Raw genomic sequence first — 25,562 nt, 5'->3', positions numbered from 1 at the left:
TGTCATCCATTCACATTGGCGGAAAAATTGTTACGTTTGTCAATCGTTAATGGAATAGAACCTCAAGAGAGTCTTGTATTTAAAAAAAAAAAAAAAAATGATTCCAAAACCTGTTTTTTTTTTTTCAGATGCACTTTATGAAACATTCATATCCAGACCATCATTCTGTCATAACTAGATTTGTTTCTCCAAATCAAAGTGTTTCCTTTGAAATGACTCTAAACTGATTTTATCAATAGTTTAGGTTCATTTGAGCCATTTTGTATCCAACAAAAACAGCCCCACTTGGTGGAAACTAACACAACATAGATTTAGTTGTATCAGTCCTCCAGTGGGTTTCACACAAACAGTGGGGTCATGAGGCAGAAATCTCAGCATTCATTTGGGCTTTTATTTACAACTTCCATCGCGCCCCATTTCTCTCTCTCTTTCTCACCGTCGTGCGCTGAAAAGCACCAGAGTCCGGTTTCACCCGCCGGCCATATGCCTTTGTCAGGCGTTCATCTCATCCCTTGTTCCGCCGTTCGGAAATTCCAAAGGTGAATTAAATACAGTATGCCGCCCCCATCTCCCTCTGCCCTCCCTTCTTCTACCTTTTTGTTCTTTCTCGGTTTACTGTTCGACGTGAAATCAGACAGTAATATTTACTCTTCAGCGAATCAAAGGAGATTCTCTGCCTGTTTTTTTTCCCCCGTCTTGTGCACAAATCTGATACTTTTTCCCGAGACGCTCTATCAAAGCGAAGAAAAGAACCCGTTCCTTTCTCTTTTTTTACCCCCGTTTCGTCTGAAAAGGAGAAATGCAAAATGCAATAATGCGTCCGGTTGCATGAAACGGATGGAGTGCTTGACTGACCCTCTTTGTTGAAAACATGATCTCTCTGGGCTTGTTCTCACTGGCAATCTATGTTGTGTGTGTTGTTTACTGTCTATTTCTCTCTCTTCCTGCTTTATTTATCTATTCTGTTCGTGGACATACAATCACAGAAGCCCTTCCTATGTGAGGATTGTTGCATAAGTGGAATTGGGTTGTGAGCATGTTTGGTTGGGGAAGCAAGTACTGGAATAAATATTTGTTGGGAAGCCTGGCGACTATTCATTGAAACTCAACAGATACTGAGAGTCTGAGATATACACAAAACCTTTAAAAAACAAAAAACTGATCCAATATATATTTTTATTTTTTGATACCAGATATGCAAAACTGACTATTCACTTTTTTATTCTTTTATTGTTCAGTAATAGCTAATCATTGCAATGAAAACATGCATTAAGTATGTTTTAGTTTATAATTACAGCATATATATTTTTTAAATGATAATAATCATAATAATAATAATTAGAATCCGCAAACACACTAACTAAATCCATTTTAGCCTTTGAATGAACCAAAAGCACGTCCAGTATTTGCTGACCTGTAACAGAATTCAAGGCCGCAATCTCAGGTGCGAGTGCCTCTACGTATTTTACCCGAGTCTTTAACGTTTCATTACCGCAGTAAAGACAGACAAAGTTAAACGCAGTGAAACAGAGAGCCTCTCAATACTGAAAAGAATCCATTGATGTAACGCTCACTGACTCTGAGATCAAAAGAAACTCCTCTGGATCAATTTTTCCTTCGCTTCGGAATCTACCTTTTCTCATACCACTCTTTAATTAAATGGGACATTGTTGTCTAGGTATGAAAAAGGGCCAATTCAGGCACGTCATAGCAGAGGAATCCAGACTGGCCCGTACCTGACCCCCCTCAAGACTACAGAAGCCCCCGACGGTCCGGCCCGTCGGCTCACCTTCTCGCTTCCAAAGCAGGTGAACCATTAGCGACCGAGATGGACCTGTCAGATCTTGAGAACGAAGGAGTATGGGACGAGGAAAGGAGGATAGATGTGTTCTCCCCTCGTCAGGACGTGCCCGAGCGCGCTCCATTTATGCGGCAGGGGGGTGATACCTTGAGTGTTCAAAGCGAGAGTCTGTGGCAGAGAGACTTGTAGATCTGAAGGGCCATATGAAAGGCAAACAATAAGCAATCTGTTTGTCCACCCCTGCAAAACGGCACTCCCCTTTCATCCGCCGGCTCCCATTTCCGCGGGTCGCGACTTTCCTCAAACATCAATTACTGTTACGTACGCCGTTTGATCTCGGGGCTTCTCCTTGACATAGTATCGGGGGGCTTATAGTGTGTGTGTGCTGAGACAATGCACCAGTCGTGAGGGCTTTTTTCCTTTATTTTTCTATGCTTTGTATTCTGTATAAACGATCGTGTTTAGTTTGCGCAGTTTATTTGGACCTCACAGGAAATGATCTGATGCTTCTCCGCCACTTCAGCGCTCCTATATTTTCCAGAAACAAAAATCAGAAGGACTCTTCCACGAAATCTTACCACTAACCAATAAAAGCAGTGTTTGCTTTATCCATCTGTAGTCATTACATGTAGAACCATTTTGTAGAATTTAGATATTTAGAACATTCATTATGTTTAATTTTCTTATGCTTTCAGTTGCCGAGAATATCATTTTTAATGATATTATGTGAATTTCATTCATATATATATATATATATATATATATATATATACAGTATATATATATATATATATTCCCTTTTGTGTGTGTGTGTGTGTGTATATATATACTGTATATATATAAGTGCTGTCAAACAATTAATCGCGATCCAAAATAAAAGTTTTTGTTTACACAATATTTGTGTGTACTGTGTATATTTAATATGTATATATAAATATATGCTATGTTTAATAATATAAATAATAATATAAAATAAGAACATAAATATATAAATGTGTATACATGTAAATATTTAAAAAAATACATACTGTTTGTGTGTATTTATATATACATAATAAATATACACAGTACACATACTGTTATGGTGAAATTGAGACAGAAGCTTGTGGATCCAAATGCAGTTTTAATATAATAAGGAGTAGTCAGACAGACAGAGGTCATATACCAGCAGCACAGTATCCAAATGGGCAAGGCAAACGGGAAATCCAGGTAACAGGAAAAAAGGTCAAAAACAAGAACAACCGGCAATGGTCAGGAACAAGACAAGGCAGGACCAACAACCTGGAAACAGGGAAAATGCTTGGCACTGTATGCAGAAAGATCTAACAATACTGAACGCAGAATGCTGGTTCAGAGTGGCTTAAATAGTGTCTGTTATTGGAAACAGGTGAGAGTGTAATCAATGAGCATGATGGGAAATGGAGTCCAAGATAAAGTCCATGTGGTGTGTATGTGTTCGGCGGCCTCTGGTGGTGAGCCAAGAGGCCGACCGTGACACATACATATATTATGTAAACAAAACCTTTTATTCTGGATGCGATTAATGCGAATAAATGTATTATTATTTGATTAGTTTAATAATTGATAATATTATACATTGTAAATTATAAATAATAATAATAATAATAATAATAATTACTTTAATAAAGCTAATAATAATTGCTTTAAATAATGTTGCTTATAATAATATCCTGTTTTTTTTGGCAAAACACACACACATAAGTATATATAATATATAAATATGTGTGTGTGAAATGTATGTTTATATATATATATATATATATATATATATATATATATAGTACTATATTTCTTATATTTGTTATTAGTTACTTATTATTGAGCAATAATTGCTGACATTTTGTTGATAGTTTTTTTTTTTTGGGCCACTTTTGCCTGATTTAGTTTTTTTGCTCTGAAAAAAATATTCAGATGCTTGTCTTTTTTTAATTTATCTCTTCCTCCACTCCAGTCCAGCATATCCGCAACTTGTATTTTTCTAAGTATGAATAATTTGCTAGTTTATTTGGCTTGCCGTCTGTCGCAGAAAGCAAAAGCAGTCGTGTCGTTGTTAATTTTCAGCCGTAAGCTCTCGACGGGGGATCGCACGGCCCTCTGGGAGCAGAAGTGCCCTGTGCTTCCAAATCCACGCAGAGCATGTGAAAGTGAGGATAAAGGAATTTTCTTCGGCCTTCTTTTCTGCGCTAGTTCACGTATTCCGTTGGAGGCTACATTTTTAATTAATTAGATCAAGGTGACATCCATTGTCTGAACTTGGGGAAAAAGACACAGGACGTGGGCCATCACTTCCTCCCAACCTGATTTGTGGGGAAATTTCGAGAGCGGAGTGCGAGAAGGCATCACATCGTCACTTAATGAATTACTTAATGTGTCCCTCCGTAGTTTAATTGAATTAATTAGGGTCTAATTGGGCTGAGTGATGATGGCTTCCAGGGCTGAGGAGCCCTTGATGAGAGGAGGGTTGGGTTCGGGAAGTGTGTGTGAGACAGTGAGTAACACTGGGAAATCCTCTGTGGGACACACACACACACACACACACACTAGCACAAGACCAGTAGCAGAGGGCCTTCTGGGAGTAGATCCCTCCCTCCTCTTCCAGAGGGCCACATTCTGTCGGTGGACAGCAGTCACAACCAGTACTGATTAGGGATGGGCAAAACTATGGATTTTCAATATCTGTGACTTTTTGTGCTTTATCAACACACTGAAGTAGTAAGTGAGCTTCCTTTTGACAAAATATGATCACATGAGACTCATGTTAATACTAGGTGATTTCCAATGATTTCTGACGGCTGTTTACTTGACATCAGATCTCCTGAGACGGATGTTGTACCAGGTGTAAAAGGGGCCAAGAATGTTACCAGGTACACTTACCCCCCTCTCTCTCTCTCTCTCTCTCTCTCTCTGTGTGTGTCACCAGGTCTAACAGCAGCAGCCATGGCTGAAGCTATGAAACTCCAGAAAATGAAACTGATGGCCATGAACAACATTCACGGAGCAGGAAGCCAGAACGGTACTGAGTCAGAGAACGAGGAGCTGAACTCCAGTGCAGGTCAGTAATACAAATACACATACAAATACACATACACATACAAAGATACTTTAAAAGTGCACTGAATCATTCTGTTTCTTCTGACTGAAAAGGTATGACTGAAACTGTATGTTTTTTTAAACCTCTTGCAAAAGGTTTTTAATCATTTGAAAGTCTTTTATTATATACACTACCGTTAAAAAGCTTGGGGTCAGTATTTTTTTTTTCTTTTTAGCCAAGAGCACAATAAAATGATCAAAACAAGTCAAATAAATCCTGTCTTCTTGAACATCTCTTTATCAAAGACTGCTAAAAAAAACTATAAAAAAATGTTCTTAAAATTGATAAGCAGCAAATCATGATATTACACTGATTTCTGAAGATTATGTAACACAGGAATCACAGGAAGAAATTACATTTTAAAATACACTAAAATAGAAAACTATTTTAAATTGTAATAATAATTCACAATATTACAATTTTTTATAAATAAATAAATGAAAGTTAGTATAAGAGTTTTTTTTTAAGTCTTACTAACCCCAAACTTGAACGTTGTGTATAAAATAATAAATAATACATTTTATTTTATATAGAACCTCTAAATGATACTTCTCAAAACACTTTACACTAAAAAGGATACAAAGTTAAAAAAATAATAATAATTACAGCGGTAATAACAGAAAAAAAACATCAAAAGCAATATATAAAACAAAATTTGTACAAAAATGATTTATTTAAATGTATTATTGATTATTTATGATTGATAATTTGACAATGGGGCTTTCAAAAAAGAAGTAATATGGAAATATTTCTTTTTCAAAAAAGTACTGATGAAATTGGTAAGGAACAAGGATCATTTAGAAAATTCAGAACCTAGTCTTTAAATTCTTTACAATTCCCATTCCCCATGCTCATTCGCGTTAATATAAATCAAGCAAACTTTGAAAAAATATGAGTTTTATCAAATACTTTTAATGCATGATTTATAGGGGTGCTCCAACCGATCGGCTACCGATCACTATCGGCTGATAATCGTTCACAAAACCGATCTCTAGCTGATGACGCGCCTGCTGTGAGAGATTTGGCACAACCTGCAGTGCACCGTCTAATTATAAGAAATAATTATAATGCTGAGGGTGAGGTACAATTCATATTTCTTCATTAAATAACTTATAAAGTTATTTGAAAACCTTATGTGAGACGTAATTTCACAAACAGCGTGGTGCGCTCTCGCTTTCTCTCTCAAAATGCGCAAATGGCTTCAAATCACATCGCGTCTGCACTATAAGCAAGCTGCACGCTGAACAGTTAACAGGAACTGTCACTTGCACTATAGAGGCAGGATCGCGTCGTCACTATAGTTTCTAAATTGCATTTATTTTTTAAATTCTTGCCAGTGTTTAAACCATTCAGCACACTTGCAGCGCGCCCACACACACACACACATAATGCCAATCCGTTTGCAGTGCGCATGCGGTGCGTATTTTTTTCTGCCCTCATCATAACAGATTAGAGCGTTCGGACTGCACCGGTTGTGGTCCGGCGGTGCGTTCCAGGAGCGGTGAGTCTGCAGCAGTGCAGAGATAGTTTCCACTGCACGCGCTGAATTAAAGTAACAGCGCATTGTTTGCAGTAAATATGAACATGGATTGACACGAAAATATAGTAATAACACCATAAATGCATATAATTAAAGTCTACTGTGTTTCACAGTCAGCACATATGACTTTTTGGCTAGGTTTAAAGGGAAAGAGCACTTTTAGATAAACAAGGAAATAATAAATGGTACTCTTGGAGGTAGAAAAACAGTTCTTTATGAACCGCAGGATTGCTTGTAATAAAGATTTAAATGCAAAAGGAAAGGCAGTAGAGCTGACTGTTTCTGTCAATGGTAAGTTTGTGATAACGTAAGAAAAGTAGTTTAAATGTTTTGCCACTTGAGCAACTTAATATATAAATCTAGAAGTAAATGCAAAAGTAAAAAGCATTGAATAATGCGTTGCTTTGCTTGTATTTACTGTGTTACTGTAATACTGAAAGATTGTATTACTGTACTTTGTAAAAAAATCATCACAATGCTGAATAAGCATTTTCAGTGACAATGTTTGGATTAAAAATAATGGATACATGTTTGTGGTAAACAGCCACAGATCAGTTGCACATGGACTGCACACACACTGCAAACAGTGTAGGTCTATGTGTTTGGCCTAAGGCCTATGCTATTGCACGATTGTAAAAACAAAAATGCACTGCATGATCAAACATTTAGGTGAGATAAATATTTATATTTTTGAAAAATGTCAAAAAAATGCCCCCTCCACCCCTCAAATTAAAAAAATCCCCTCTCACAAGAGTCACCTAAGAGGGAAATTCATTCACAAAGATGAAATTCAGGCCCTGAATAAATGTCTAAAACTCCTGATTGGAGTATCACTATAAATAATTCTAAGATCAGTATCGGTGATATCGGCAGATACTGCTTTCTGTGATCGGCCTCAAAAATGATAATCTATTATAGTTTTCACTGTTGTAGTTTGTAGATTCACTATGTTCTCACAAATGCTTTGTGTTTGAGTTATTGCACCTGCCACAGTTCAGTAGAATCACTTCTGAGCTCCTCACCTGGTAATCAAACACATCAAATCCACTGCAACAGAAAAACAGGGCAGGGCTACACAGCCATTAGCGCTGACCAGTTTATGACTCACTAGCTTTGAATCACTTACCAGTGCAGGCTATGGATATTCACAATATGAAAATAAAGAGCACTGTTAGGAAGCGTTCAACAATCTAATCACCTCAACACACACATGCACACACACACACACGCGCGCGCAGGCACGTGACCCGAGGCAATGGGTTCTTGCCCACGCAGCCCTCTCCTTTCTGCTGAGCTTTATCGAGGCTAATGACGTCTTTAATGTTCCCCACCTGACTGTGCATTTAGATTGTGATGTTACCATCACTGCACACACACACACACACACACACATACACAAAGTAAAATGTCATTCTTTATTATCACAGTCAACAACTGTGAGCACAGACTCAAATGCCATCCGTTGTTATTGCCAAGACCAATAACGCTTACACGAACAACACACACATACGTGAACAGAGAAACAGTGCGTGTGTGTGAATATGTAGAGGGAGACATTAATACCAGCAATGCACTCCATATATCAGTTTGCAAAGGTTTTAAAATTGCAGTCAAATGTGTTTAAAGATAAAGTGTGTGGGGGGGGGGGGTCTAGGGTTGCAAAGGGGTGTAAAATTTCTTTAAATTTTCCAAAATTCCCGGAAAGTTTCCGAACTTTACTGGAAATTTACTGGAAATTTTCCAACTTTTTGCAACCCTGATAAAAACAGACATATACACTACCGGTCACTACTAGTTTGAAATTTTTTGAGTTTTTGAAAGTCTCTTCTGCTCACAAAGTCTACATTTATATGATAAAAAATACATTAATATTGTGAAATATAATTATACATTTAAATAACTGTTTTCCATTTTAATAGATTTGAGTACCACATGATCCTTCAGAAATCATTCGAATATGTTGATTTGGTACTCAATTATTATGGGTCATTGGCTCAGTTATTAATAATGGTTGTTTTTATTATCAATGTAGAAAACAGTTTTTGCTGCTTAATATATTTTGTGAATTTTCTTTCAATAGAAAGTTCAGCAATGAACAGTATTTATCTCTCTTTCTTTCTGTCTTACCCCAAACTTTTGAACAATTTCCACAAAAATATTAAACGACAACAACAGCAACAAATCAGCATGTTAGAATGATTTCTGAATGATCATGTGAAGCTGAATATATTTTAAAATATTTATATTAAATAACAGTTATTTTAAATTATAATTCTATTTCACAATATTACTGTTTTTACTATATTTTTGATCAAATAAATGCAGACTCAAATAAATGCAGATATAAAATGGTTTTCATATCCACAATATATATAATTTTTATTAATTTTTTTTACTATTTTTTGTATGGATTTTAGCGGAATACTTGTTAAACAAATTAGAAAACATTATAATAAATAATAATCACTAATTTGGGGGAGAAAATATTTTATTCAGTTCTCAGTCTTGTTTTATTATATTAGGTTTTAGTTAGTTGCCAAGTGGTTAATATGGGCTGGTTAAAGAATAAATGTTTTAAACAGGATGACTGTTTCCCAACCAGATATGACATGACAAGATTCCAGTTCAAGTTCAATACTCACTAAAATTCACAGCCAATCAGAACACATCTGATATATAATATACAGTAATGATTTTGGACCAGTGAGATTTCATTCAGACTATTCAGTGCAAGCGACTGACGAAATGTCTTTATGACATGCATATGTGTCAGCTGTTTGGATAATTTTTGTTTTAGTCATGTATAAATCAAATAATGTGCAGTCACAAGTGTTACTGTTATTTGCTCTGGAAAAGCAACTTCAGATGTGGTTCATCATATTGGAATGAATGACTGAACTATCAGTTCATAACAAGCTTCACCAAAAAGATGCTCTGACTGTAGATCAGCACTTGAGATTGTGAATACAAATCACCTTTGAATTCGGTCCATGCATGCGGAGAGAAACAGAGTGTGTGTAGTGACAGAAAGATGATGGCGAGAGAATAGAGAGCAGGAGAGAGGAGGAAGAGCCAGTGCCAGGGGTGGAGAGAAGACGTCTGTCTCGCACTCAATCACACATCCTCTAATGTACTCTGGCTGCCGATAGAGCTAATGTTGATGATGAGAGAGATAGAGATGGAGAGAACTGCATCAATGGAAACCGAGAATCACACAGAGTCAAATTTCACTCCTGTTTGCGGATGTCAGCGTGCTGAGTGAACAACAGTCCCGGGCCGTGAAACACAGTAAGCACAGACCCAGCACTATAGGCGTTTGTTTGTGTGGTGTCAGATCTGATAAGCCTTGATCAACTCTTTCGGATGGCTTTTTGGGTTACAAATCAGGGTGAATTGCAACCAGTTTTCTTCCATAATGTCACATATTTAACAACAAATTTTTTCGTAAAAAAAAAAAAAAGAAATATTTGAAAAAAGTCACATTTGTGCTTGTGGTCCTTTGAAATATTTTAACTTATGCGGTTGGATGTGTATGTGACCACCTAACCCAATATTGTATTTTATATATATTCTAATCAAAATGAGCATGAGGTGAGAATTACCAATATTTTTGTACTAAAATTATATTCTTTAAACATGATTTCTGTAAAATGGGCAGTTACGCAATTGTGTAATTATTACATTGATTAGCCCTAGAAAACCTACTATGCTTTATTTTGGCGGTCATTGGCTTTGTGTGGATATATTCATACATTCATTCATTATTCATTAATTTTACCATAGTGGGTAACAGGTAAAGTCTGCTTTGCAAATAATTCAAAAGTTCCATGCGACTGCCAATAGAAATGCGACAATCGTACGCAAATGTTGGAGATAAAAAGATGGGTTAAGTGGAGTCAGCAGAAAGCGAATGTTTGATTGGGCAAAATATTTATTAATATATTTTTGGTCCATTTTCCAGAAAGAACGTGCAAATGATTGGCTACTGAATAGAGTTAACTGACAATAGCCATTTTCTCAATATGCGTTCTTATCCGATCCACATCATCAACTGCTGAAGCTTATTTACAGTACTCAATAATGCAAGTACCAAGAATGCATGAAATGACCCAGATGTACTCAGGGTGCACTGAATATTTACAAAAAATCCAAAAAGGAACAGCATATGGAAGCCTGTAAGTTTTAAACTTCTCGTTATCACTCAAGAAATTCTCGCTGCAATCTGAGGGCATGTTTTGTTTTTAAAATTTATTTTTGGCATTTTTCTCCTTTATTTGAATAGTACAGTATAGAGTGGACAGGAAACTAAATGGGAGAAAGAGGGGAGGTAGAATCAGAAAGGACCACGAGCCAGGATGGTCAGCTTTATAAAGTCCTACCATAAATGTGACCTCCACAGAGCTCACAGAGATTAAATAAAAGCCGCAAAATTCCAACATGAGGTCTATAATGAACAAATAAAGAGAATTTTGTGAATGACCAGCGTTCGAACGGATGCGGGCGCAGATTTCGAGTGCCACTGCTTATTGTTATTTTTAATTGGATACTCCAAGCCAAAGCTATGGAGTTCTGAGGAACTTTGAGGAACCAAGAGACGTTTGGGTTTTGGACCAGACTTTTTAAGTCCTCAAAAGCAAGCCATACCACCCAAAGTACATTGGATTGGTCTTTGATGCACATTGTTTGGAGTTGAGAGGTGGTGAATGGGGGGAGGGGGTTGTCTTGGAATCTGATCTAGCTTTCTTGAATCCCTGAAGTTAAACAAACACCCTCTGAAGCAGTCCGACAACTTTAACCTTTTTCTCTTTTGCCTCGCTCTCTCTCGTGCGCCGCCAAGACACTGCTTGCTCAAAGTCCCAATGGCACTTTTCCCTGTCCCTTTTTTGTTTCTTTACATTTCTGCAAGATGTGTTTTTGGTCCCCTCCCCACTCACTCTTGGTGGTGAGCCTTTTGCTTTTTTTGAAGGGGAACTTCAAAGGGGAAATGGCTAATCTGCGCTTTTCCTCCACTGTGTGGATCGTGCCACAAAAAGCCTGAGCTATCTGCAGCAGGCAGTCAGCAGAGATAGGATTGATTTCAATCTCCCCCTCACTCGGTCCGCTCAAACGTTAACCCCACCCTCCCCGCCAGAGCACGAGAAAAGAGCATGGAATCAAAAAACGCAACAACACGCGGCAACGACGTGTTTGACAGGGGCCAAAGAGATTTGATGAAGTATTTGGCATGGAAAAAGACAGTCTGCCTTTTCCCCCCCTGAGTTTATCCAGTAGCACAAAGCATGCCGGAGTTTGTTCAGCCGGTGTGCGGTTTCGGCGTTAGGCAGAGAACAATGTTTGTGCTAATATGGTTGCAGCAGGACTGGAGGGTGAAGTGAGTTAATGGGGGCTCCTGTGAAATTGTGTCTTTAAATATAAATACAGCTCTGAAAACCCCTGTTAACAAGAAAAGAAGAGAGAGAGAGGGAAACAGAAAAAGGAGTAACATGTGTTTCTTGTCGGAACGGCGGTAGAAGAATGAGCAAACGAAAAGGGACTCATTGGTCTAATGGAGAACTGTCAGGGTGAATCACTGTCACAAATGACATCAGAAAAGAACTGATATATTTTTTTTGTAGGGCGACTGACAAGTTAAAAGAGAAATCCCATGCATTATTTAAACGGGCTCGGGAATCTGTCAGCCATGTGATTTGCCGCGTTAGCAAAAACCAGGTGTGTGCTGGAGAGAGAGAGAGTGAGAGAGAGGGTGAGAGCGCACATGCAGAGATTGCGGGACTCAGAGTTGTGTATGTTGCAAATCCCTAACTACCAAAGCGGTCAGCACTTTTATTTCTTCTTTTCTTTGCCTCTCACCTATCCTTTCATTTTGCCATCACACTTTCAAGAGCTTTTCTGTCATCAGAGAGCAACTATCACTCTTATTAAATCAGATTGGATTGTCCTAGTGCTGCCACAGAGGACCGCCACGCTCGCTCATCTCTTTTGGATTCTCATGTAGCACTAGCTAAACTCACTAGGCTTCTTGACAAGTCCCAAATAAGTGTAATATTTGAAATTGGTAATAATTGGTAAATTTTTTTTTCGTGAGATTCACCATAAGACACTTTCCCCGTTCCTACCTATAATCCTGCTGTAACCGGAGACACTTCTCCCTCCTCTCAGCTCCCATAAACGCCATCATCTGATCTGGGCTTGCCCTTTGTTTTATGTAAAATATTGAGCGTGTCGAGAGCAAGAGGGATCAGTGTTGATCTTGTGGCTGAGGTGAGGGAGTATCGGTTTCCTGTATCACTCCAGCGGAGCAGCTCTGAGAGAGTTGAGCTCACCTTCTGAACTTGGGTCCAGGGTCAAGGTTTTGTTAGAAAAAGAAGGAATTTGGTGGAAATAGATGTCTGGATGATACCTTGCTGTAGATGTGATTTCATGTTCTTTTTTAAACGGACACTTGCATATTGTGGTATTCTGAGGAACTGACTATGGATTGTCTGTGGTTCGATAGTGGCTTGCAGTGGCCGTGCATCTTATAAAACTGTATTTTATTAGAGAGCAAACTTGATGAATAGTGTAGAATGATAGGAAATTGACAGGTTACTGCTCAGACTCAAACCCATTTCTTCCATATGAGCACCATGGCTTAATGCATCTGGAGTATTTGCACTAAATTTGCTCCTTGAAGAATCCAGTTTATATTATTTACTAATAAATATATATTTATTATTATTTATATATTTTCAACCAAAATTTAAAATGAATATAAACAATGTGCATTTCAATGCATATTTAATGTAATTATGCTTATTTGTGATAATTAGTGTCCTGTATAGTTACAATATATGCAGTGACTACGAAGACAGAATTACTTACTACTCTGCTGCCTAAACACATGTAGTGCTTTAAATATAATGGGTACTTACGTAATTAATTAGGTGAAGAACCTATTTCAGTCTTTCAATTAGAGGTTTTTTTTCTCTTCCACTTACTTGATCTGCTTTAAAAGTCGTTAATCTTTGAGAAACTTTATTTTTGCATTTTCCAAAGGCTACTGTATGTTATAGTTGGACACTGGATACACAAAATAATCAATTACAATATATTCATGTTTGACTTGTAGATACATTTTACCTAAGTAGCAAGTTCAGACAGGTCAGAGTAGGTCATTAATCAACTACTATCTTGTTCAACATCTCGTATGTGAGGTCTATATTGCCCCATGTGGACAGAATTTTAAAATCAGGAACTGAAAGGTGTCAATACTGTTTAACATGATCATATTAAAAGTATTTAAATATGTTTTTGAGGTAAATGGGATTTTTACAAATTATTATACATACATTATAGATTGTCTGGTGTTATCATATTCGTCTCTATTGCCTGTCATGCTGACTTATCAGAAATCTCCCCCAATATGTGTCCTCTGACTGAAACATTTTCTCGGATCCAGCCATTCAAAATTTATGTTCCATAAATCATCATCCCCACAGGGACAGGAGCTGCTTGCTGACCATTGCCAGAGATGAGCACTTTTGAACAGACACACATATTTACACTCACACTAAACAAGAGGCATACTCGCATAAATAAACATGTCAGGTATACCCCATTTTAAAATTGTAAAAGCAAATACATGCACTCAAGCTTGTATGAAGCTGAACAGCTGAACACTGTACGCTCATACATAAACCTGTGGAGCAGAGCTGCATTGATTAAGTCAAGTCAAGTCACCTTTATTTATATAGAGCTTTTAACAATGTAAATTGTGTCAAAGCAACTGCACAATATCAAAAAAGGAAAATAGTGTTTCAATAATGTAAAATGAAAAGATAAAAAAAAAGATTTTCAGTTAAAGGTATTTCATTATTGAATTCAGTGATGTCATCATCCAGCTCAGTTCAGTTTAAATAGTGTCTTTGCAATCAGGTCGACGATATCGCTGGAAATGAAGTGTCCCCAACTAAGCAAGCCAGAGGCGACAGCGGCAAGAAACCAAAACTCCATCGGTGACAGAATGGAGTAAAAAACCTTGGGAGAAACCAGGCTCAGTCGGGGGGCCAGTTCTCCTCTGGCCAAACGAACCAGCAGTTCAATTCCAAACTGCAGCAAAGTCAGATTGTAAGGGCTCAACTGATTCCAGTGGTCTTTCCCGATGGATGTCTAAGTGGCGGGGTCCTCACTGGGGATCTGTCTCTGGCGCTCATCTCGGTGTCCTGGTCTCCGCTGACGTTCAGGGCTGTAGAGGTCGTCTCTGGGTGCTGATCCACCATCTGATCTGGATACGGACTGAGAAACAGAATAGAAACAGACAAATATTAGCGTAGATGCCATTCTTCTTATGATGTAACGAGTACATCATGTATTATGGGGAGTGTTCCCGGTTCCGGTTGATCTAATTAATGCAGCCTAACATTCCTTTAACGGATTTGAATAATAGAAGTGTATTAGTGTGTTATGTGTAAACCAGGTTAAAGAAATGTGTCTTTAATCTAGATTTAAACTGACAGTGTGTCTGCCTCCCGAACAGTATTAGGTAGATTGTTGCAAAGTTTGGGTGCTAAATAGGAAAAGGATCTGCCGCCCGCAGTCGATTTTGATATTCTAGGTATTATCAAATGGCCAGAGTTTTGATAACGCAGCAGACGTAGAGGACTATAATGTGACAAGAGCTCGCTCAAGTACTGAGGAGCTAAGCCATTCAGGGCTTTATAAGTAATTAACAAGATTTTCAAATCTATACGATGTTTGATGGGGAGCCAATGCAGTGTTGACAGAACCGGGCTAATTTGGTCGTACTTCCTGGTTCTAGTAAGGACTCTAGCTGCTGCATTTTGGACCAACTGTAATATGTTGATCAAGTGTGCAGAACAACCACCCAATAAAGCATTACAATAGTCTAACCTTGAGATCATAAATGCATGAATTAGTATTTCTGCATTTGACGTTGAGAGCATAGGTCGCAATTTAGATATGTTTTTGAGATGGAAAAACACAGTTTTACAGATGCTAGAAACATGGCTTTCAAAGATTGCTATCAAACAGCACACCTAGGTTCCTAACTGATGAAGAAGAATTGACAGAGCAGCCGTCAAGTGTTAGATAGTGTTCTAGGTTATTACATGTGGGGTTTTTAGGTCTGATAATTAACACCACTGTTTTTTCAGAATTTAGCAGTAAGAAGTTACTCGTCATCCAGTTTTTTATATAGACTATGCATTCCGTTAGTTTCTCAATTTGGTGTTTCACTTGCCACTGGGACATATCCTAATGACAGTGATGAATTAATAATAGCCAAAAGAGGATCTATGATTTCTGGAAGCAGCTCTTTTAGTAGTTTAGATGGAATAGGGTCTAACATACATGTTGTTGGTTTAGATGATTTAACAAATTTATACAATTCTTCCTCTCCTATAGTAGAGAATGAGTGAAATTGTTCCTCAGGGGAACTATTCAGGGTTCCTCAGTGCTCCTATCTGATGTGATATTGTAGCTGACGGCTGCATGGTTACAATTTTATCTCTGATAGAATCGATCTTGGAAGTAAAGTAGTTCATAAAGTCATTACTGCTGTGCTTTTGGGAAATGCCAACACCTGTTGATGCTTTATTTTTCGTTAATTTAGTGACTGTATTGAATAAATACCGGGGGTTATGTTTGTTTTCTTCTAGAAGAGACGAAAAGTAATCAGATCTAGCAGTTTTTAATGCTTTTCTGTAGGATAGGGTATTTTCCTGCCAGGCTATACAAAATACCTCTAGTTTTGTTTTCCTCCATCAGCACTCCATTTTACATTTACATTTATGCATTTAGCAGACGCTTTTATCCAAAGCGACTTACATTGCATTCAAGTTACAGTTTCTACATTTTATCAGCTCTTGCTTTCCCTGGGAATCGAACCCATGACCTTGGCGTTGCTAGCGCCATGCTCTACTATTTGAGCTACAGGAAAGCCTTTTTCCGGGCTGCTCTCTTTAAGGTGCGAATGTGCTCATTATACCATGGAGTTGGACTGTTTTCTTTGATCTTCCTTAAGCGTAAAGGAGCAACTGTATCTAAAGTGCTAGAAAAAAGAGAGTCCATAGTTTCTGTTACATCATCAAGTTTTTCTGCACTGTTGGATATGCTGAGGAATTGAGATAAATCAGGAAGATTACTTACAAAGCAGTCTTTTGTGGTAGAGGTGATGGTTCTACCATACTTGTAACAAGAAGTAGAATTTACAGTTTTAGCTATATGGAGTTTACACAAGACTAGATAATGATCTGAGATATCATCGCTTTGCTGCAGAATTTCAACACCACTAACATCAATTCCATGTGACAGTATTAAATCCAGAGTATGATTTCAACAATGAGTAGGTCCGGAAACATGTTGTCTAACCCCAATAGAGTTCAGAATGTCTATGAATACTGATCCTAATGCATCTGTTCATTATCGACATGGATATTAAAATTAACCAACAATTAAGACTTTATCTGCAGCCAGTACTAACTCAGATAGAAAATCAGCAAATTCTTTAATAAAGTCTGTGTGGTGCCCTGGTGGCCTGTATACAGTAGCCAGTACAAACATCACAGGGGATCTATCACTAAACCGTGTTTCTCTAGATAATGTTATACGTAGCACCATAACTTCAAACGAGTTATACTTAAAGCCTGCCCTCTGAGAAATACTGAGAATATTGCTATAACTTGTAGCAACACTTCCCGCTTTACCTTTCGGACGTGACTCATTTTATAGCATAATCTTGGGGGGGTGGACTCATTTAAAGTAATTTATTCATCTGGTTTTAGCCATGTTTCTGTCAAACAGAGCAAATCTAGATTATTATCATTGATCAAATCATTTACAAAAAGTGCTTTTGTAGAAAGGGACCTGATATTCAGTAAGCCAAGCTTTATCAATTGTCTCTCTGTATTATAAACATTTTTTATTTGTTGAACATCAATTAATTTGTTACTCTTAATTTGGTTTGGACGCTTTCTGTATTTTCTAGTTCGGGGAACAGACACAGTCTCTATCTGGGTGAAGGAGTCTCTATGTGCTGAAAAATAACTGACTTCTGTGACGTGAGGTGGCTAGCAGACGGTCGGTTTAGCCAGTCTGTCTGCTTCCTGACCTGGGCCCCAGTTAGTCAAGTACGAACTCTAGGACCATGTGCCATATTTCTAGAGAGAAGAGCGGCACCACCCCAGGAGAACCTGTTTGATGCTCTGATCGGAACGGAAGAGCGGTGTTTTGACTCGCGACTAGGCCGCCTCACAGTCACCCAGCTGCCCTGCTGCACGGGCTCTACCGAAACCATGCAATGTACAGGACTCCCTGAGCTAGTCGCATCCAAAGCAGTATCTACAGCCCTCACATTCTTACTATCCTCAACTAAAGTTTGGATGCGTGTCTCTAATTCTGAAATCTTCTCTGTCAGCCTAACTATTTCCCTGCATTTATCACATGTGAATCCCTCATCGCCGACAGAGAGAGATAAACTATACATGTGACATGAAGTGCAAACAACAATAGCAGAAGAAGCCATTACTCATCGTGACTGATGAATGATACCAACTTAACTTACCACTTACCACTGTTGTTTGATGAACTCGTGAAAAACGGAGCGAGAGAGAAATGAAAGCGGAGCGAGGAAAAAAATAAAAAATAATAGGCGCGAATGGAACCGCAATTAACAAGCTAACCAGCTGATGCGCTGCACTCGCGGTTTTAAAAAGCGAATGATCAAATTAGTCAGATTAGTTTGATAGATAATACCAGAAATATGGTGGGAATTAAGTTATATATTATCACTTTAAACAACAGAGAGTAAAAGGAAGATAAAGATTCGATAAAAAAAGCAGAGCTACAAACGCAAACCTCTCAGCAGCACAACAGACAGGGACAGACTGAAGCAATCGATTACCCACTCTGTCCTCTGTCCAGGACGCAGTCTGTCATATAAACAGATGGTTCATATAGCAACGGACCATATGAAGGACTTGCATTATCTTCACTCAACGGCCCCTGCATCTTCCTTGCACTCCTGCAGGTTCAACCCACTCCTGACTGCCTCTCAGTTACCTTGATTTCCAGATGACCGTGCAGTCATCCTGAATTAATGTTTCATCGAGAATGAACTCCTCTTCAGGGATAAGAGAGATATGTTGTATATATTTCATTTGGGGAAAACGTGTTTCTAAATTGCTTTCATTTAGGTGACTCAATTTATATTTACCCTAAAGGACAGACTTAAAGGAACAGTTCACACAGCCCCTGGTCACTATGAACTGTCAACTAAGACACAAGCTGCATTACTATTATGGAAAAAAAAAATCTGAAAAATAACTGTGTGAGGCTTTGAAACCACCTGAGGTTAAGTAAATAATGACAGTTTTGTTTTATTATTTATGGGTGAACTATTCCTTTAAGTGCATGCTTTTTGAATACGTTCAAAATCCCGCTGTACTGTATAGCTGAAGTGCTCAAAGTAGATAAATTCTATCATGTAATTTTCACCTTCCTCTCATCCAGAAGCGTGTGAACAAGTTAAGAGTGGCTGAGGAGTATGTAACGAAGTGCTTTGTGAGTATGTGCTTGTGTCCAAAGCTTCTGTATTTAGTCTCAAACCCTCGGTTCAGCTAATGGGAATCCATCCCGCGTAATGACCCACAGTTCCTGTCTGTAATGAGATGTGGGAATTGCCCGTCCGTTCGACCAGATGATGCTGTATTAACGGACTGGGCCAAGCAGGACGGATGGGGGGCCGCCCGAAGCCCCAATGCCCCGCCTCATTTTTCATCCAGCCGACACTGGAGCTGGCATGAGGGTCCGAAGGGGGATTGATTTCAAATGAGCCTCAAAATGACGTCTAATGAAAGCCCATATAGACGTGGGGCTCTCCACTCCAAAACAGTCAAATGAGCCACGGTCTATCGAGGATAAACACTTGACGAGTCCTTGCTTCTGGATGAAGGTGGCTACTCAACCTCATCTATGAAATTGTCTGACAAATGTATGCATTTACTAGTCAACACATATCCTCTAAGCCACATTTCCCAAAAGCGTGGCACAAGAGAGTCGCATCTTCGGTGGCGCTCATTGATATGTAAACGTAGGGCGATATCAAAGAGACATCTTTTCAGTGAAGCGAGCTCTACTTATGATCAAAGGCTAGTCGCCGTAAACCGTTCAAAGAGAATAGAGTTCTCTGATGGCCATTAATGTGTGTCTGTGATAAGGGTAAGTGAAAGACTGTGCCATCTTATGCAGCACAAAAGGCCCATGAGAAACACAATATAGGACTCAGTTAGAGAGGATGATGAGATGTTGAATATTCAGCTGTAGGTGGAGGTATAAATATGATGTTCATTATTGAGAGGCCGCTGCAAGAATAGTAACTTATTTACCGAAGCAGTGAGATTCAGAAGCTCCACTGGGTTTTTAGGATTCATCCTTGTTTCCATTTTCCAACTTTTTGTTTCTTGGTGTTTAGCAGGGTTCCGTCCTTGGTCCACTTTAATTTTTCCTTTTTTTCCCACAGAACAAAGTTTGCACTTAGTGCATTTACTCTGAATTAAGGCTAAACGGATGCATGGATCCAGAAGCCAACCTAGGTTTTTAGGATCCATCCTTGTTCCCATTTTCCAATTACTTGTTATTCGGTGTTCACCTGAGCTCTGTCCTTGGTTCACTTGAATTTTTCCTTGATAAGTAAAAATGAATTGATCTTGTGTATAAGAACCTCATCAAATAAGTTTACATTTACTCTAAATTAAGGCTAAACTGATGCATGGAGATCCAGAAGCTCACCTAGGTTTTTAGGATGCATCCTTGTTTCCATTTTCCAGCTTCTTGTCACTTGGTGTTCACCAAGGCTCTGTGCTTGGTTCGCTTGAATTATTCCTTGATCAGTATAATGAATGGGTCTTGTGTGTAAAACCCTTGTCAGAAAAGTTTGCACTTAGTGTATTTATTCTGAATTAATACTAAAATTTAGAGCCAACTGAAGCCATATGTGTGAGAAACCAATTTTGCATGAGCATCTTTTCTATGTACATTTATAAGTGAATAAGACCCTTTTAGCTTGGCCTCTCTGCCCAATCTAGTAAACTATTTTCTCATATGGTGTTTAGCTTTCTATAAGTGTAGAAATGGACTTTTGCTGTATCGTTCACTCTGTCAAAGCAGTGAGTCTCCTCCAACCTTCTTCCTACTTCTCACAGCAATTAACACTTCATTAAAAGAGCTCTTTAATAATTTTCACTTTCAATTCAAACACTTTTACGTCGGACCTCTTGTGGATTGCTCTCTCATTGTTCAGGGAGGGAATTAATGACTTAAAATTTATATGTTTTTCCCCCTTGATCGCTCTCCTTCATTATTACTTCTTTGTTATTCCGTGTAAATAGATTTTTTTTGCACCCCAAACTCAAAGCTCCATGCTTTCCTATGGGGTTTAGAGCGGAGGTGTTTTCATAAACTTGTAAAGACATCCATGCTTTTGTGTCTTCTTAGTCATCACAACATCTTCTACAGAGCTGTTTGCGAGTGAGTCGCTCTGCCTAATATGATTTACTGTTGCTTTGTGCTGAATCTATCCAACTGACCTGGGATGGATGTTAACAGTTAGATGCAGTATTGCATTAGGTGCAACATGAAACAGGAGCATATTTGAGGTTGACTTGTCAAAATGCTTTCCAGAAGCAGCATAGCATGCTTGATTAAAATACAAAATGTGTTGTAATGGAATTTAAGGTAGTTGACCTGAAAGTGAATGCTCTGTAGTCATATACTTGTGGGGTAAGATATGCCAACTCTGTAATCTAGTAAACTACTATATGTGTGGTTTGAGGAACAAATGTGAACCTTTTGACCAAAGTTTTTTTTAAATGACAGGTGGCAAATTTTTGGGGGTTTAAAAATATATATCAGAGTTGTTGGTGAATTGTAAATGTATAAAACTGTTGCTAGCTACTAAATAAGACTTTGCAATGGAATTTTGCATAAGTAAACTCTTTTTTATCCCTATCTGTGTTCACATATATATTTTTTTTTTAAACAAAAATTTTTCATATTTTCCCCAGTGATTCAACTTGCCCCTAACGTGGGGCAAGTTGTGTCACTGGACAATTTTTTTTTGGCCTTAACTTATAGTTGCTTTCTTCAAATTGAGTTGATAGTTGACATCCTTAGATATAATTTAGGAAAGGAAAGGAAAGGAAAGGAAAGGAAAGGAAAGGAAAGGAAAGGAGGGAAGTGGTGTGTGGCCAAGTATGGTGACCCATACTCATAATTTGTGCTCTGCATTTAACCCATCCAAGTGTGCACACAGTAGTGAACATACACCCGGAGCAGTTTTACCTCATTCCTCCTTACATAGAGGGTGATCTGAAAGTGGCACAGCTTACCCTCACCCTCTCCTACTGTCCTGTGTCCTCTATTCCAGAGCAGATATTACAGTATGTGTTGTTACCTGCTTGCATCATGTTGCATAGCACAGATCATTCACATACAGTGGGACTGAATGGGGATCCACGCAGATGTCGCATCTCCATGGCGGCTGAAACTGATGTATAGCTGTGAAGGTTGTCCTCCTCAGGGGGCTGTAGTGTGTGAGGTGTGTCAGGGTGTGTGTGTGGGGACATCTGTGCGGAGCAGGGTGGATCCTGTGGGGAGGCCAGCCAGAGGGGTGTCTGGCACAGTGTAGTTGGATATAGAGAGCTCAGCGGGTGCCCCACAAATCACTGAAAACACTGCCACTCACAGACGCATGTGCACACACTGCCATCAGCCTCCTAACCTTAAAACATGTAAGATAGACACAGATGTCACTCTTAACACTGTAAACCATGTCTGAACCAGTATGTTACACACAGACAAGATATCCTTACAGACTTCAAAGATGACAGTTATGTCAGCTGACATACTGCAACATATTTAATATAAAATCTCTAAAGGGGTTAAAACCAGGTGCAGCATCAAACACAAACTTTGAAAGTTTTTTTTATGAAAGATTTCATTTATATTAGAACATTTAATTTCAGTTATCAAACTGTTTATTTAAATTTTAAATCTTGATTATTTATTTATTTATTTATATTTTCAGTTTTAGCGATGCACCAAAATTTTGGCTGATTCGGATAAATACAATATTCATGTTATGGCCGATAACCAATATGATAGGCTATGTTTTAAATCTATCCTCTTTTGCCTGTTCAAAAGTATCGATAACTTAACATTCACTCTTTGTAGTCATAAGCTTCAGGTGATATCAGGCACAAAAACAACATAGTGTTCAATAGAGAACATGAATTACTACTCTTGATATCTTGCATACTTTGAATGTGATATCTTGATATCTGCTTCCATTATCAGCCTAATCAAACCAATATGAATAATGAAAATAAAAATTATATTATTGGCTCATAGCGATATGGTCACTGATATAATGTGTATCTCTATTAGTTATATATTCATATTTTGGCTGTTATATACAAATTAGCAATATATCACATAAATCAACCAACATACCAGATTAAAGCCTGATAACTGCATTTGTTTGGCCTAGGGCTAAACTACTCTGGAAAAAATAAAAGTGGTTTCAACTTAAAATAATTTGTAACCCGGCTGCCTTAAAATTTTAGGTTTAGTCAACACAAATATCTAAGTTGTCACTTAGTACAACTTAACATTTCAAGTTGACTAAACTTATTTGAGTTGACTAAACATAAATTTTTAAGGCAAATTATTTTAAGTTGACAACACATTTTTTTTTAACAGTGTAAAACAATATACATTTTTATCATTATCTGAAACAAAATAAATGTTAACTGCAATAAAATAAAAAAAGTTTATTTTATCGGCTAGTTGCCAAAGGTAATTTTCTTTTTCTTTTTCTACTAAAGTAACTTAAATAAATAAAAAAATAACTATAGTATATAATATATAAAAAGTAATAAAATTACATATACTTAAAAATTTAAATGAAAAAGAAAAATACAAAAATAAAAACTTATTTCATTTTTATTTTTCAACATTTGTAGCCCTTTTAAGGCGAAGTTAAAGACTTCTTATGTGAAGGTCATCTGTGCACACTCATAAGGTGAAATCCACACCAGCGAGATGAACGGAAAGACAGATAACCTGTGCTGTGGATGTCAGCCCAGCGTATTTGTCATTAGCTTGAATTTGCATGCACCTTGTTGAGCACGGGGTGACGTGGCAGGGGGGTGACACTCGGAAGGGGGGAGGGCGGGAGGGCTGAGTTTGGCCAAAAGCACAGCTGTACTGCCTGCCGTACTGATTGCCTCTCCTTCTCTCGCCCTCATTTATCTTCATTTCTTCCCAATTACACCAAATTAGCAATAGTCTCAGTTGCATTACCAACTTAATCCCCCCTTTTTTTTGCGGGCTGCATTATGCGGTGGCAGATGATTCCTTGGCGGGAGTCAGGGTAAACAGCCATGAAAATGCCACCCCGGCAGATGGCGAGGCCCACAAGAAATATGACAAACAGAGTGCCAGCGTGCCGTCCTCTGCCCGTACCCGCTACAAGCTGTTAATGCGCTCCCGGACAGTTTGTGTGTGTGTGTGTGTGTGTATGTGTGTATGAGACTATACGGTTTGCCGGCATAATGATATTAATGAATGCATGTGTGTGTCGCACAGTATGTTTAGTTTTAAATAGACGGCAGAACCAAAGCAACACAGTGAGTTTTGTTGCTAGACATGGTTTGTTGTTTGAAACGCACCCTCTGACCCTTCCAGCTACTACCTTTGTGCAGTGTATATTTAGCGTTGGTTCTTTACAGTGCTTACTGACATGCTACACGTTACAGACAGGTTATGTTCAACACTAATATGACCTTTTACTTGAGATGAGGTAGACCTTAATCATATCAGTTCCAAGTTTAACAATCTTATGAACACTCTGGTGACACTTTACTTTCATTATAAAAGTATCCATAATGTTCATTGTAATGCTTTACATCGTTTTATAAATTATTGTAACTGAATTTAAAATGCATTATAATATTTGAAGGTTTGTTTGTCATGTGTTTTAATGCATTATTTCAGAAGGTGTAACAAAGAATATATAAATAGAAAATAGTAGATATAGAAGTATAATAATGTATTATAACTATAGTCACAGTTACTCATGAGATCATACAGAGCATTATAAGGTGCATTACAAGGCATAATTAATGCATTGAAATACTTTTATAACGCATTACATATTAAGACTTTAAATAAATAAACATCAAACAGTTTAAAAGCTGTCATTGTTTATTTTATTCATTTTTTAATGCTAAAATATTGTCTACAATTCCAATTTAATGTACAAAGCATTGATTCCATTGAAAAATGCAAACTAATTGTTGAGAACTGTCTTTTGAGCTTGATTGAAGAACTGCTGAATGAACTGATAGTAAAAGCAATTGTGCATTTGACTGATGGAGGAAAAGTAAGTTACTTTTGATGAGTAACAAATCATTTCATTAAATGAAACTACTAGAAATGTTTATGATTTATTGTTTATGAAAATGAGCATAAATGAGCGTGATTATAAACACAATAAGGCTGTAGAAGTGGACTAGTGAGTAGATGAGTTTTCCCGTTCGGCGTGATGACATTTAATGTTCCTGACAACCTCTGTAGTCCCATTTAGTCACTTATCACCTTCTTCAAAACTAGTTTTTAAAACAAGCTTTAAAAAAAGCACATGGAAATATGTTGAGCTTGTGTTAATCACAGACCTTATTTTAGGCATTTAACCAAACTCAAAAAACAAAACCAAAAAACAATAACGTTGTGTGCACACCAAAAGTGAAGCGAATATTTGCAGCGCATTACTCGGGGGATGTTTTCCGCATCACTCATGTAAATAAAAACAAACAAAAAAATATATATTTTTGATACATCTGGACATGTCAATAAGCTCTTCGCTGTTTAGCTTACGGAACACTGTGTCATGCAAATTTTCCGCTGGAGTTTAAATTTATCAACTTGTGTGGAAGACGCATTGCCCAATTTGCATCATTCACATTGCGTTTCTTTGTATGTAATCTACACTGCACACACCATAAGGGTGATGCATCAGGAAGTGCTAAGATGCTCAGTCGTCATCCCTGCAG

The 25,562-nt window shown here is 37.9% G+C and overlaps 1 protein-coding gene across 3 annotated transcripts in view; it reads left to right on the top strand.

Moving 5' to 3' along the window:
- dacha (dachshund a) overlaps positions 1-25,562 on the top strand; it is a 159,449-nt gene that overhangs the window by 95,742 nt on the left and 38,145 nt on the right. For all 3 annotated transcript variants that reach the window (XM_079394986.1, XM_079394985.1, XM_079394987.1), the window contains exon 3: positions 4,743-4,874. In XM_079394986.1, the coding sequence (XP_079251112.1) occupies positions 4,743-4,874 (132 nt within the window). The remainder of the gene's footprint in view (positions 1-4,742; positions 4,875-25,562) is intronic.

Source organism: Barbus barbus (genome assembly GCF_936440315.1).
Source record: "Barbus barbus genome assembly, chromosome: 36".
In the NCBI taxonomy this organism is placed as follows: domain Eukaryota; kingdom Metazoa; phylum Chordata; class Actinopteri; order Cypriniformes; family Cyprinidae; genus Barbus; species Barbus barbus.
The sequence above is the reverse complement of the archived record's forward strand: the minus strand, read 5'-3'. Positions and strand labels throughout refer to the sequence as shown.